Source organism: Lissotriton helveticus, chromosome 6 (genome assembly GCF_964261635.1).
Source record: "Lissotriton helveticus chromosome 6, aLisHel1.1, whole genome shotgun sequence".
NCBI lineage: Eukaryota > Metazoa > Chordata > Amphibia > Caudata > Salamandridae > Lissotriton > Lissotriton helveticus.
In genome coordinates, this window is record NC_136067.1 from 1806616782 (window position 1) to 1806631225 (window position 14444).

At 42.9% G+C, this 14444-nt stretch overlaps 1 protein-coding gene across 2 annotated transcripts in view; it reads right to left on the minus strand.

The window, feature by feature from the left end:
- MTA3 (metastasis associated 1 family member 3) overlaps positions 1-14210 on the minus strand; it is a 771323-nt gene extending 757113 nt beyond the window's left edge. Inside the window, exon 1 of one of the 2 annotated variants that reach the window (XM_078649694.1) lies at positions 14053-14210. In XM_078649694.1, coding sequence (XP_078505820.1) covers positions 14053-14080 — 28 coding nt within the window. In that variant the 5' untranslated portion in view covers positions 14081-14210. The remainder of the gene's footprint in view (positions 1-14052) is intronic. The other variant, XM_078649695.1, reaches the window with a different exon arrangement.
- Between the last annotated feature and the right edge of the window lie 234 nt (positions 14211-14444).

The following is a 14444-nucleotide window of genomic DNA, read 5'->3' on the forward strand; positions in this document are numbered from 1 at the left end:
CAGGTTGTCCTGTTCCTGTCCTTATGCTGTATTAAACCCGCAAACTCCTACTACCTCGAATCTTGACTCTTATTTATTGAGCTATCTGTTATTACTATATCCAGTCAAAAATAGATCCGGTATTATTTATTTATATACCACACCTGTCCCAACTGACTCCATTGCCTCCAGCCGAACTTGTTTGGGCAGCTCCTCGCCCAGTGGCCTGATACGATAGCATCAATGCATAACATGCCGCAAACCATCCACTACATCCAGATCATGTTTTCTACACACATACACGCCTGCCTTTTCCTGTTCTATGGCCAGTTTTATGACTAGGAGGTGCCTTCCTTTATTGGGGTTACATCGATATCTGATGGGAGTTCCGGGCCTGGCTGGGTAATCTATCACGAATTGGACGTCTAAAATACGGGCTTGCCTACATGACTTCGCTCTTTTGTATTATTGTAGAAATATGTGTATAGCCATATCATAAACTCAAGAATTCTTGCTTGCAGCTATTATTTTTGTATATAAGGAGAAGGCTGGTTCTGTAAAAACGAACAGTCTCCTGAGGACACATGACCCGTGTTTGTCGTGCTTCTAGGACACCTGTTACTTGGTAGCTGCCAATAAACTTGATCTCTGACTGCGACTAGAAGACTCAGTGTTTCTGTGGTCCGGAACAAGGGGGAACTCAGAGGTCTTCGGGTGTTATCCCCTGGCACCACCGGGTTCTTAAAAACCCGGCACCTCAGATGCGTTAATCAAGGCATCCTCAGAGCATGCAGAGATCCAGGTAGGATATCCAGCAACCTTAGAAAAACTGGTATTTGGAAAGTGCCAGGCATTAATTAGACTAAGAAGAACAAGAGAATGAATCAAGCGGTATCAGGGAGGGTAAAGGAACTTAATTAACCCAATGATCATATGAGGGTAGAACAAGGAGATGTTGATTGTCATCAAGGCAGCAGACAAAGGTGGAGCGGTCGTGATCCAGAATACCAATTACCATGTTGCAGAAATCAACCAATAGTTGAGTTGCCAGGACAGCTACAAATGGACTAACAAAGACCTGACCCAAGACGTATCCAAACTCATCCGGGATTTCACCAACAAAGGACTTGAAGAGGGCTTCCTTACTGAACCGGAGTATAATTTCCTTTACCAAAGCAACACAAGGATACCCACAATATATTCACTCCCGAAGAGTCATAAAAACTTGTAGCACCCGCCTGGGAAACCCATCATCTCAGGTTGTGGCTCAATTCTGGAGCCTTTGAATCAAATTATTGACAGCGTCCTACAACTATGGACCTTAACAATCTGTTCATTGACAACATCATCATTTGGAAGAGGTATATTGATGATGTTCTGGACTGGAACTGTAGAAAACCTTAACGATTTCAAAGCTTGGCTTAACGAAAGGTCACCAGACATCAAAATCACCATGACATACAGCAATCTGCTATTTGCTTTCTAGACCTCATGCTACAAGTGAGAGATGCCAAGATCTTCACGACCCTTTTTAGGAAACCCACTGAACGGAACACCCTCTTAAAATAAGACTCACATCATTCTAGAAATTTGAGGGACAATTTACCATTTGGTCAATTTTTAAGACTAAGACATAACTGCTCACTGAGATCGTATTTCTTTAAGGAAACAGACATAGTACTATTAAAACTTAAAGAAAGAGGCTACCCCAAAGGCTTGCTGAACAGGGCCTGGAAGAGAGCTTGGTATGGTCTTTGCGAGTCCCTCTTTGAGGTGAAACCCAAAGACGACAAAATGAACAAACTTGACTGTTACCACTTTCAATACTAGGAGCCACGAAATTAAGAAAGTGATCAAAAAGTATTGGAACCTAGTAGGCACAGAAATCAATATGAAAGAGGAACCGATGTTTGCTTTCAAGAGAGCCAGAAATGTGAGGGATCACGTGGTTAGCCCTTACCTGAAGACAATCTGCGCACCTGACATCAGACAACAACTGAACCTACCTCCATTGGTTGGCCACTTTAAATGCAGCAACTGCAAAGCATGTAAACACACTGTAGTCGGGCAGCTTTCACACACCAGGGGCATATGTACGTTCTGCCACACCACACAAAGTGCAATAGCTTCAACGTCATCTATGATATAAGATGTCCTGTGACAAATTGTATGTTGGCCAGACAACTCAAATAGTTAAGACCAGAATCTTGCAACATTGCAGCAGAATCCCCAGCATGGTACAGGGGGCACAGAGGTGCCAATCTTAGAGACTGGACCACTATTCCAACACAGGCCATTTTGCTGAAAAACTAGAATGGAGGGTACTAGAAAAGATCTACCAACACCCAAAAGGCAGAAACATTGCCTCTTCCCTCAATTTCAAAGAATGCGGGTGGATACATACTCTGGACACTGTCAATCAGGACCTCAATGAACAAGAGGAGACCTACGGACAAATGGTCCGGCTAGATGTAACCTGAACCACACCATATCATAGAGTCTCACTGTTCCAAAGTCATTCTGTGTCCTGGGCACCCCCCAACTTTTTGCTGAATGGTACTGGTTGTAACTGATTCTGACTGACCCTGAGCTCTGCCTAACCAGGCCAGGGCCAGTGCTATGCTGAAAGAGACACATTCAGAAAACAGGGAAACACCTACATACACTAGGGTACACTAGGGGTTGGGGTACCACTGTGGTTGGCATGACCTACCCTATCAGACCCTATTAAAATATTAGGGCAGGGGGATTAAAACTACCTAGAAGTCCCTAACACACAATAGGGCATGGCAGTTTAGAGGCAAACAGCTTTTCTGTAATTGAATGTGTGCACTGCAGAAGCCGGAGGTCAGTTTTAAAAGTAGCCCTGGGTGGCAGGACTGCTTTTAAAAAGTCATTTGTGCTCAAACTCGACTTTGGGGTTTGGGCACTTAGAAATGGATATGGACAATGTTTTGGCATATTAGGAACCCCTAGGGTCTCCCCTAGGTGTCGCAGGGGTGGGGGGTCCGGTATTTATGAGGTAGACCCCTATAAAAGGAGTTTTATATGCCCTTGGTTAAGTGAAATTTCACATTTCATTCCCCACATTGTGATAAAGGCCTGCCCAAATTCGACTATGATGCTAGGAGCCTAGTGACGGGAGGATCTGCAATATTTCTACAGAATCAGAACCCCTAAAGTCTCCCCTAGTTGTTCTTTGGGGTTGGGGACCTGTGGATATAAGCAAAGTACTTATAAAATATGTTTTTGTAAGTTCTGGTGCTGGAAAAATGGCCCAAGTCATTTTTCCCATTGCAAATCCCCTGCTACATAGGGTAACATAGTAGGAAGTTATTAACTAATAACTCTTGATAGGAGAGGGCTAGAAGTCACATTTAAAGACTTTCCCGAATGGTATTAATAAACTCAAGAATATGAGGGGTATAGCCTCTAATCATCAGGGTGTCCGGCTTCCCCCACGGGTTGTGTGTTTCTTGTTGACAGAATATGTCAACCCCTTTTGTTCTTAAACCCTCAGCTACCCTTATGCGTTTCATCCTATCATTGAAGAGCCCCACATTAATTGAGCATATACTTATCTTACCCATTCACGTAATACAGGAGGTTGCCATTCCTTATACTCTCGGTTGTAGTTTCTAATGTAGTCTTCTCACGTGCCTTGTTTTGCTCTCTCTCAAATTCCTGCCCCCTCTATATACGAGTTGGCTATAGGCAGATCGGCATGTGGTATACTTCTCCGGCAAGTAGAGGTCAGCTACTACAAGAAGACACGGTTCAAGGTGGTGATAGCGACCTAGAAAATTTGGAGTCAAGTGGCTAAACTCATGCTGATAAACAAGTATAATAGATATACACCTTTGTGGTAATCCCTTCTGTTTCCTGTAAAGATGTACAATATCATGGGCAGGCAATAGTATCAAAAGGGCATAACCAGGGTAGGGGACTTATATTCAGCCAAACAGATTCGCTCATTTATAGATCTGCAACAGCGATACAGAGTAACTGAAGGAACTCATTTTATCTACATGAATATTACTAGCTCTTTAACTCAATTAGGGACCGATAAGCTCTCCTAAATAAAATGCAACTATTGGAAGCCATAGTGTATCCCCAGTCTGTGGTTAAACATATATACAAAATCTTACTGTTCTCAGTTCCCGATGGCCTAGAAAAGGTAGAAACTAACTGGGCCAGGAAACTGGGGGACCCTGACGTGGATTTATATCAGTTGATCGCATTAGGTAGGGGAATCTTCCTCTCAGCCAATTTAAAAGCCCAGCATTAGCAAACCATTTTCTACCTTTATTTTACTCCGGCTAAGCTTTTTTGCTAGGGTAAACGAGGGTATGATAAATGCCCTAGGTGTGTTCAAGGTCCGGAAGATTGTTTTTTACCTGTGGAAAACTGTCACATTTCAAAGAAGGGATTGAGGAATTCTTGTATAATACACTGGAGGAAGGAATCGCATAATTCCATCATTGAGGCTTTTAGGCTATGATAATAAGGAACAACTTGATGTATTGCAGTTTGATTCCATCTTGATTGTGGTGGCCGTAGCCCGGCTGCTTATCGCTACGTGGTGGAAGGATGTTGTCCTCCCCACTGATCAAGCTTGGCTGGGCCACTTTCTGGCCATATACAATCTTGAAAGAACTCTTTATAATTGTAAGGGCCGGCGTCATAGTAGGAGAGGCTGCAAAATCTGGGCTCCAATGAATAAGTGTCTCACAAGGTAGAGGGGTGGGAGGGACTGGCTGGTTTTGGACAGATGAGAGGAGGGTTGGGTTTGTAGGAAGGACTCCCAGGAATCATGCTATAGGATAAGCGGATCATTCATCATTATCTCCTCCTACCTGTCTTTTGTATTTTACACTTCATCCTACGGTCTCTTAATCATCTTTTTTACCCATGTGTTCTATACAAAATGTATCAGATGTATGAAATCTTCATAATATTAATTGCCACATTGAAGGGGTGTAGAAGATAGTAAAATATCTACTTGTCCATGGGGCAGGTTGCATCATAAATCTACTTTTCCTGTAACAAAACCCACTTGTCCCTTCTGTGCCATGTAATGTGGCGACAAATTGTGGCAGCAATCTCATTATAGAATAGTTCTGAAAAAGCCTCTCTGATTATGCCAGGGCTCCTTCCATAGTAGGGTTTGAATAGTAGCAATTCCCTTATGTTGCCACGTTTCCACAGATCTACATCCTGGAGCTGAAGGTAATGGTAAGCAATAGTTCCAGAGTTGGAATGCCCTTTTGAGTCTGTACAAACCTACCAACTTGTGTATTTTAAAGGTTTTCACCAACTGTTCTCTAATCGTTTCCCATACTGAGAAAGGTTGGAAATGTACTCCTGACAATGGACATAAAACTTCTTCCAGGCTTGGGGAAAAAGGTTGTAGGAGACAGAGTGAACTTGCAAACACTCAGATCTTCGCATGAGCAAATCTACACTTGCATATCGCTCATGCTAAAATGCAGTTCACAATTATTTTCTTGGAGTACTATTTCTTGGCCTACTTCTGTAAAGTCTTGTGAATACACAAAAGCCTTATATCTGCACTTAATGCAAGGACATAGGTGCACTTTTGAGACTTTATTTAATAATTAGGCCCCTAATTAGGTCTGGCGTTAACAATTGCCTTTTGTGTTTATTAAAATATTCCCATTCATATATATATATATATATTTATTTTTTTCCTCTCTCTCTCTCTCTCTCTCTCTCTCTCTCTATCACTCCCTCCCCCTCTCTCCTTTACTGTGAGTGACGACATTCTGTTCTTTCAGAAGCAGCATATCAACACACTGTCATTTTGTTCAGTGTCAGGAACTACGGCGGCATTGTATGCTTTTTGAGACCAAAAACAACTTTTGCAAATGTTTGTTATAATGTTGAGAGCCCGGCAGCACCCACCCAAAAATGGTTTTACAAAAACCAAGCCAAAACAAGTCATACATTGAAAAAACCTAAAGGCTGACCAACAATTTCAGACCTACTGGTTTTACCAATGCTTGTTTATTTTTATGTTTCCCATAATCTTATTAAAACTGGTTACACTGATTTTCCATTATGAATATTTTGGGGAAATACTAGCATGCATCAACACGTTACTAAGTGATGCTGCAAAGAAATTGTACTTGAAATTTTACAGTAGTTTAGCGAAATGTTTTTGCATTTTTTTTGTGAACATTCTATTTTGAAAGCAAAGAATCATCAATCTTGCTTTCAAGCTTCTGCAAATATTTGCATCTAATCAGAGAGCATTCTGGGAGCATTATACATAGCCTCATGGTCCTAAACTTTGAAAACATGTGTACACATTTTTATACTGGAACCACTGTCATTAGTGCGGTCAGAGCTTACAACATTTACTTGGAACGCTCATCCTAATAATAAAGGCTTTCAATTAATGAACGATAAATACAAGTTTTAACAGCAATAACTCTTGGAGACAAATATTGCCTTACTCCGATCCATAATGTGGTACTGTAAACTGGCAGCCAAAGGGTTTGTACTGCAGAGGGTTGTGCCTACTTGTCCCAGGGACAAAATACACATGAAAACTTGTTGCCCTTGACCCCAAACTATATATCCCAGGCTTCGGGCTATAGGACTTCCCCACCCCTTGGTGTTGTTAGGGTGGTGAGTGTTGATGTGGAGTAGGGGTGCTTATAGGTATATGAAAGTTGGCTTGGCTCCTCATTAGTGAAGATGGGCGTGACTTGTGGAATGGGAGTATATTAAGTAGTGTTATAGGCTGGATGGTGTAAAGGATATTCCCTTACCTTGCCCAAGTGATTAGAGAGTAGAGTGGGAGGCTGGGCATAATCAAGTAATATTACAGTTATTGATGTAATTGGTTTTTATTCTTTTTTTTATTTTTCATGTGCTCGTTTTAACAACTTTTCACTTTGTAGTTCATATTTCAAATTAACAAGCACCCATTATAATATGTTAATGGCACCATGGCCATCAAAACCAATGATCCTATCAAGCAGTTAAGTCAACAATATCTAAGGTAATCCCCCCCCCCCCCACACACACACACACACACACACACACACAGAGCAGCACTATCTGAAAGATAGTCCATCCATTTAATACCATTAAAGAACATACTAAATATACAGAGTGGTTCCCAATTTAGTATTGTGACCTGTTTACTCATGGGGGTGTGCGCATTCCACGAATGAAGCCATTCAGAACACCCCCCCCGCTATATCCTACTACCTTAGTAACAGGCATCAAGAAATACTTTCAATTGTGATCGGTCTTATTTTTATCTTTTCCCTCGAAGGCAGAAAATGATCTGACTTCTCAATGGCCAGTCAGAAATCCTGAACAAACACAAATTTGCAAACATAGCCCATCTTAATAAATTCCAAATGAACAACAATATAAACGTTATGCTCCTCAAATCATCATAACATGTGTGACCCGGTGTGTGAATCCTTTAAGGAAACCCAGTGTGTGGTGAAGGTGCTTTAGTGAACGGAAAACCCGTGATAACAAAAGAGTAAGAAAACGGATGGAAAGCTGCTTACGTGTCCGATGTGGTCCGGACATTAGTTGTAATCAATCTAGGGGCAAAGACGTGAACAACGTTAGATCCCTTGATACACCGGGCTAGGAAAGCTCAGTGCTGGGAGCGAAGCGAGATGACTCTCGACTTACTTGAATTTATTTGGCCATTGCTGATTCCATGGACTTCCGTTTCCCCCGTCCTTAGTTTGTTTATACGGCGCTCATAGCCTGTCAACGACCGAGCATCGCGAGTCGCTGAACAACCGGTTCCATGGAATCAGCAATGGCCAAATAAATTCAAGTAAGTCGAGAGTCATCTCGCTACGCTCCCAGCACTGAGCTTTCCTAGCCCGGTGTATCAAGGGATCTAACGTTATTCACGTCTTTGCCCCTAGATTGAATACAACTAATGTCCGGACCACATCGGACACGTAAGCAGTTTTTCATCCGTTTTCTTACTCTTTTGCTATCACGGGTTTTCCGTTCACTAAAGCACCTTCACCACACACTGGGTTTCCTTAAAGGATTCACACACCGGGTCACACATGTTATGATGACTTGAGGAGCATAACGTTTATATTGCTGTTCATTTGGAATTTATTAAGATGGGCTATGTTTGCAAATTTGTGTTTGTGTTTAATCATTTCAGAGCTCCTTGAAAAAGGGCACACCTGCCCGAAATGCATCGGAGCAGTTGATTCATACAATTGAATGTGATGCGACAATTCAATTTGGATATGTAAAGTTAAGATTGAAACCAACATTAAAAGAATCAAGAAAGTAATGACAACATAAAGTGGAGTCTGTCTTTTTTGACGAACCCAAAGAGAGTGCCCGAAAATAGGGATGCGTCCATATGGACATGTTCGCACAGGAAGATTATTAAAGTCGGCGTAAACGGTCGGTTACGCCACCTATTGGAGCACCCAAAACTAAATTGAAATTTCAAATTAACCAACAAAAATTACTTTTCACTTGTGCTGTGCACCGTGCCTTTCTGTTTCATAATTCAGTCAGAAATCCTCCCAACTGCTCACTGATTCAACCGCTGCCCCTCGTCCTTTGATAGCATACAAGTTGTGTAATTCTTCGTCCACTTCTAGTCATCTTTTTGCCAGAGCTTACACTCAAGCATGGCGAGTGCCCTCCACTCCTTGCTTTGTTCCTCTTGACCTGCACTAATGTGAGATCTATATATCTGCACACATCCTTTAGCGTTTCGAAAGTCATAGAAACACATAGAAGGATCTTGTGGCTTCACCTTATCTCCGCAATTTCCCGAGTAAGTTCCACAACCAATGAACAATATATCTGGATCTGTGAGAATCCCCACACCATATCATAAAGATCAGCCTGTTTTTTATGACATCATCGGCAGAAGTTAAATGACCCAGCTAAATTTTAGCAATTGGGATCTTCGGACCTGATAAATGTCTGATGTAAGTATTTGATCTAGGTGCGACTTGATATCACAGAAAAGCAGTCAAAGAGGAGTCATCTTCGAAAACACTAGTAGGTAGAGTGGTACCCAAGCACTAGTAAGCAGTTATTTTGGATCAGAGCAAGAGAGCCCATGGAAAAAGTGTGGCATAATGGAGTGATATCACAGACTAACAATGAAAAACAGAGTCTGCTTCAGGACATCAGCATATATTAGGGTGCAGTCACTAAATATTAGCATGTATTATTGTTCTGTCCCACACAATGCCAAAGAAAAGAATACTGACAGGGATGCACAGAAATCTTTAAGTCAAACATATTAACAGGCATATAATAAATCAATAGTCGTTAAAAGAGCAATGACCGAATAAGGTGTAGCAGTGCCATCAAAAACAACAATTTCATCAGTTACAAAGTCAGAACAGCAGCCTTGGTCATTTGTCACCAAAGTATTAGACTAGATGAGCCCATCCTTGTATCATAGTCAGAAACTGGATACAAATACTTCAAATACAGCAAAACTCCTGTGTCAGGTTTCATACTATCTATCACCCGCCTGGTGACAGCTCCACCTTCACAGCGGAATTCACTGACTTTGCAAGCGGCTAATACTTGCAAAGCGGCAAACAGCTTTTTATTGGAGACTTTAATCTTCACTGTGGCAATCTGGGAGATTCGGCAGACAACAGGCTTGCCACTTTTCTCTCAGGAAATGATCTTGTTCAACATAACACAAATCCAACGCACTCTAAAGGCTCCATTCTTGACCTTGTTATCTCCAAACTAGATATGCTTCCTGCTGTTGATCCTATATCAGTAGACTGGTCTGACCACTTCCTGATCCCCTTCTCTCTGCACCAATCTCATTCTGTTACTCTTGGCCAACCTAAAAGAACTACTACCTTTTTCCGCAATACCCAAAAACATCGACCTGGACATTTTGTGCATCATAGTTTGAGCTCTCGTCCAATCTTAGACCCCTACTTTGATGTCAATGGCCTGACCACCCAATAGCTCACCAGTCTGCCAGCTGTCATTGATAATGTTGCTCCATTGCAAAGTAAAAAGAAAAGACCCACTCCTGCTCCGTGGTTCAATAAATCCCTCTACGAAGAAAAAAAAAAACTTGAGGAACCTTGTGAAACTATGGAGACCTTCTCCTTCTACCACTAATCGATTCAATCTTCGCCTCAAAAGATCTTGTCACCACAAACACATCTTCATGATGCACTTCAGAGCTCTCCTAGATTCCACCAAAACAGACCTAAAAAGTTATTCGACCTTATCAAAAGCACCAACATCTCTCCCACCATATTTGACAACCCCCTGCACCCCAAAATAGCGGCAGAATTTGCAGTATTCTTTGATGAAAAAGTAAAATCACTTGTGGATCAGGTCATCCATCCTACCTCCCCCCCCCCCCCCCCCCCCCCCCGAGAACCACAAATCCCTAGTCCCGTGGCAGAACTTTTACATCATCACCAATACGGCCCTCCTTGAAAGCATTCAAGAAACTTAACCCTCTAACCATTCCACCGACCCCATCCCCAGTGACATTGCCATTGACTTTAACACCCACACACTCTCCCCTCCTTAGACCAGTCTGATAAACCTCTTCCTCAACCAAGGCTCCCTTCCTGCTGCCCTTAAAACAGGACAGCTAACCCCACTTCTTAAGAAACCCTCTGCTGATTCAAAAGATCTCAACAACTTTCGCCCTATCACCAACCTCCCTTTTCTTGCTAAAATTACAGAAAGTTGTGTGGCGAATGCAACTTTCCCAACATATCAAGGTTAACTCCCTGCTTTACGAATTACAATCTGGTTTTACCAAAGGCTACACTACCGAAACAGCCCTACTTCGAATGATCAATGATGCCCTGCGAGTACTTGACTCTGGTGAATTTGGTCTCCGGATCCTTCTTGACCTATCCACAGCCTTTGACACTGTTAATCACAGCATTCTTTTTAACACTTTAAAGCTAAGAATGGGATTTGAAAACACAGTGCACAAATGGTTCGAAACATTCCTCTCAGGCAGATCCAGATGATCTAAATAGCTAATTGTCTTTCCACTTCAATGGCTGTTGGACAAGGCATCCCTCAAGGCTCGATCCTCACTCCCACACTGTTCAACCCTTACATTAAACTGCTGAGTAATCTGCTAAAAAAAAAATCTGGTATCCATTATCACCTATATGCGGATGACACCCAAATCTACTTAAAGGTATCTTCTATTCATGGCATTTCAATCCTCAACACCACTCACAACTACATCCACCACTCGCTGCCAAATCATCAACTAATACTGAATCCTTCCAAAACAGAATTCCTTCTCCTCTCGACCTATCTTCCCCTCCTATCCAATCATAAATGAACAATCTGAACACTCAACAACAAGCCTATCATTGTTGACAGTGCCAAATCTCTTGGTGTCATCCTAGACAAAAGGCTCAACTTACAGTCCCATATCAATAGCATTGACAAAAATGCACGCTACCAACTGTACCTTCTCTGGGGGGGTTGGCGCTTCTTTCCTGAACAAGACCTAAAAACCTTGGTCCAATCAATGGTTCTTTCCAGATTGGACTACTGCAACTCTCTCCTTGCTGGCCTCCCCAAATCCCACCTTTCCCCTCTAAAATCCATCCTCCACTCAGCAGCTCCCTTCATAAATGGGGCTAAAAGGAATGGTCACATCACACCCATACTGTTATCTCTTCACTGGCTTCCTATCGAAGCAAGGTCAATTGACAAGACTGTCTGCATCACCCACAAAGCCGTGCACACGTCCTCCCCATACTATCTGGCTAATGAACTCAAAATCTCAGGAGGTTCTGGACCTTCACTCATTGCGGAAAACTTGCTGCTCGAACCTCCTACCTTAAAAGCAAAGATTTATGGCTCAATCCTTCTCTGGTAATGTGGGCAGAATCTGGAACTCACTTCCTCCATCCCTCCAAATCACCACCTCTTTCCGGACCTTCAAAACAGATCTTAAAACTCTCCTCCTCTGAAGGCACTTCTTGGAATAATTCAACCCATTTCTTGAACATTACAGCCATCTAGCACTCATATGAGGCCAACTTTGTAAATATGTATTTTACTCCTGTTTTAACCGAATGCTGACACCTTTTATTTTTTACAATACAAATATTCAACTTGTTAACGTTGTAACTGCATTTATGCAACTTGTTGCCATGCTCAGCCTATCTTGTGGACCTTTGTAACTGTATAAATGTAACTTGTCAGCATGTTTAGTCTATCTTGTGTACCTTTTGAAACTTACCTGGCTCTTTTGTAAAGGACTCTGACACCTTTGGGTAAAGTATGCGCTACATAAAACTGCATTAAATAAATACAGGGAAAACAAGACGTACCTCGCAGCATGGCATCTATGCTCTAGAAAACGGCCCAATTGTAGTTATAACGATGGTGATAGGTATGTGTGTGTCTGTGTGGTCTATCCTCTACAAAATGGCCTTGATGTAGTTACTACGATGCTGATAGAATTGTGTGTGAGGTTAAAAGTCAAGTGTGTGTTCAACTGCTGGTTCTGAGGCAGTCGTAAATTAAAAAAATTAAAACGGTGATCTCGGAGGGGCGGTCAAACAGTATTGGGGGTGGGGAAAGACAAATTCAAAGAAAAATAAACAAACAGAACTCCGCGACGTGGTTGGGGAGGGCAAGGAGTGAAGGGGTGGAACTGAAGCTAAGGAGGGGAGAGAGCGTTAGCAAATATAAAGAAACTGATTATAATTAGGAGAAGGGAAGCAAGCTTGGGCACCAGCGAGTTCCTGAGCCTAAATGAAAAAAAGAGTGCTAAGACAGTAATTAATAACATGAGGAGTAACGCCACACGTAAGAGGGGCAGTTCTCATGGGAGGTTACAAAAGAAAAAAAATGGAGAGAGTAGTGACCATATTATCCAATGAAAAGCAGCCATTTACAAAGGACAGTTAAAGAAGCCAATTAAAAAGGTGGATGTTGCTTATTGCCCATATCCTGAATACAGCATGTCTCAAAGAGACAATGCAAGTGCTGCCTAGGCGAGACCTAAAAAACAACACTGAAAAACTGAAAATTATAAAGCAATGTGTAAAGGTGAAAGAATTTGAAATTGGAAGCAGTAGAAAATCCACCTTTCCTGCATGGTCACCCCAGACTTTGTATTACCTTTTACTGGACCCTATATTTTTGCTGGCTTTGGAACTTAATTTTGGCCCCTGCTAACCAGCATTAAAAGTGCCTGTGCTCCTTCCCCCCCCCCTCCCCCTCCCCCTCAAACCATGGTTAAACAGGTGAGCTTAGGAACTATACTCTCGCTACTAAGTATTTCTGACTACACTTTACCAGGTACTGACAGTGCTCTCATTCTGGAAAGTCAAGATGGATTTGGTTTCCTTGCAGTGTTATCTGCCAAGGCCGATTCTTCTCCACTCAGGTTATTATTCTGTCAGTTTTGTCCCTCTGCTGCTACCTTCGCTATACCAGCCTCCTATGACTTTTTTTTTTTTTTTTTGCAATTCCCTATAAGTTTTAGCATGCATTACTTGCTCGGGCCACGTGCACATATTTGTTACCCAAAGTAGGTGGCACTGCTGTCCAATTTATTTTCATTACTACTTCAGATAGTGCTTAAAGACGACTGAATAGAGGAGTGTCTACTTTGGGTGGGCGGCCGAACGTCACAAACCCCATCTTTTGAATGAGGGCACCTAATTGCCGGGGTCAACAAACAGAACAAGAGCATCTCCATGGCCCACACACGTGTGTGAACAGGGGGAAGGTGTTGTCGGGGCCCTCCGGTTTAAGTTACAGGTGCCGCCTCGGGGTATGCGGGGTCAGTGTGTTCTATTCTAATGCTGCATGGTGTGCACTGAAGTGGTGCGGGCCTGCAGCAACGCTGGGCGATACTGCAATGCTGTACAACGTGCGGTGCGTTATGATGCTATTATTGCTGCCAGGGATGCTCTCACTGGCCATGCCATCCCCTCCGCCGTCGCCCCCGCCCCGCCGCACTTCTGCTCCTATCACTGCTGCTGTCAGTGCGGCGCAGCGGCCGCTTCCTGCTCCCATTCATCATCCCCCACATACCTCCGACGCGGTACATGTTGGCCGCCATGTCTGCCGGGCTCCAGGAGTAGGAGGGGTCGCGGGAGGGACTGTGTGTGTGGGGAGGGTGCCGCGTCCCGGTTGCCTCGGGTACAGACAGGGCCACCGCCTCTTTCTCTTTTCCTTTATCTTTGTACTTTTTTTTTTTTTTTTTTTTTTACCGAACCCTTTAGGGTTGTCGCCGAACATGACGTCATCGCTGCTTCGGCTATCTCCGGAAAAGTGCATCGAGAGAAAGAAGGTACGTAGGCCTATTGCCGGCTGTCATCCAATGAGCATCAGCGTTCCGCCGGCTGTAGCAGTAGCACCGAGCTAGAGACCGGGTCAACCAAAACAAAGGCACGCGGGGCTTTTGCTGTGTAGGAATTAGGCAG